This window comes from Echinococcus granulosus (assembly GCF_000524195.1).
Source record: "Echinococcus granulosus chromosome Unknown EG_S00055, whole genome shotgun sequence".
Classification (NCBI taxonomy): Eukaryota; Metazoa; Platyhelminthes; class Cestoda; order Cyclophyllidea; family Taeniidae; genus Echinococcus; species Echinococcus granulosus.
Window position 1 is genome coordinate 20,190 of NW_020170435.1, and position 1,068 is coordinate 21,257.

Sequence of the window (1,068 nt, forward strand, 5' to 3'; positions counted from 1 at the left end):
TAGCCACAGTAGATGGTAATTAAGTGACTATTCAGAGGGGGAGCACTATGATTTAGTAGTTCTTGAGGAACTTCAGGACTCCACCTAAGGAAACCTGACCCTCTTGACCGACACAATGCAAAAACTCCTGCCGTAAATATAGAAGGGGGGGACGCGTTTCAGACGCATAAGACTAAGGTGCACCTCAACCGCATGACAAGCAAAAAACCGGTCATCAAACGCGTGTATCACAGAGGTCACTCAAAGAGTAGCTCACTTTGCTAATGTTTGCTAGGTGATCTGCTTGAATAAGAAACACTCCTAATCTTGTAATAAAGGATTAGGAGAGCCTCTAGACTTACAGCCAATTTTGTCGCGCTGAAGCCCAAGGGAAAGTAGCAATCACGTCCTTCTAGTTTACTTAGAGCTCAAAAGGTTGACTTTGAGCCGTTTGAAGTAGAGGGGTAAGGAAAGGGTGGGCTCGTCTAATTTGGAGGTCAAAAGCAGAGAACCTGAATATGGGGTTTTGAATTTTGTCGCCTTTTGTGGTTGTTGTGTCGTGGAATCGTAAGTGACTTCTGACGCTTCTCCTTTGCGAGCTTTGCCTGTGCCCCGAGAAAGTTGGTATTCATGCTGCAGAGCTTTTCGACTCCAATAAGCGGGCAAACTTCCCTTCTTAACTGGACGCCTGTACATCCAGCTAATCATGGTTCTAAGTGAGCTACGAATGGTTTGTTCCGCCAGTAGTTGGATGTTCTTTGCATCCTCCTGGTTGTCTTTGCCCATTTTTTGCTGGTGGTGGAAAACTTTCTGGTTGATGTTTGTTCTTTCTGACCGATGACATGTCAACTAAGGTAGTAAAGTATTCTACCAACTTGGTGTTTGAAGCTTAATTAACCCCTACGCTGTTCGAGAATAGGTTTTAAAGGAGGCCACTTTGAATCTGAGGTGGTTTTTGGCGTTGCGCGCAGGACCAGAGGTCACATCTGGTGTTTCAAAGCCTATGCAGGTCTTGAAAGTTAAGGTGAGCAGACGCTGCCACAAGTATAATAGTTCCGGTGTTTACCTTTTCGCCTGCACCTTTACTAA

At 45.1% G+C, this 1,068-nt stretch overlaps 1 protein-coding gene across 1 annotated transcript in view; it reads right to left on the reverse strand. All coding sequences in view use genetic code 11, as the record gives it.

Annotated features, from left to right (window-relative positions):
- EGR_06316 (hypothetical protein) overlaps positions 1–765 on the reverse strand; it is a gene marked incomplete at both ends in the record, with an annotated part of 1,459 nt that extends 694 nt beyond the window's left edge. The window contains one exon of the mRNA XM_024495565.1: positions 401–765. Within this exon, the coding sequence (XP_024349963.1) occupies positions 401–765 (365 nt within the window). The remainder of the gene's footprint in view (positions 1–400) is intronic.
- Between the last annotated feature and the right edge of the window lie 303 nt (positions 766–1,068).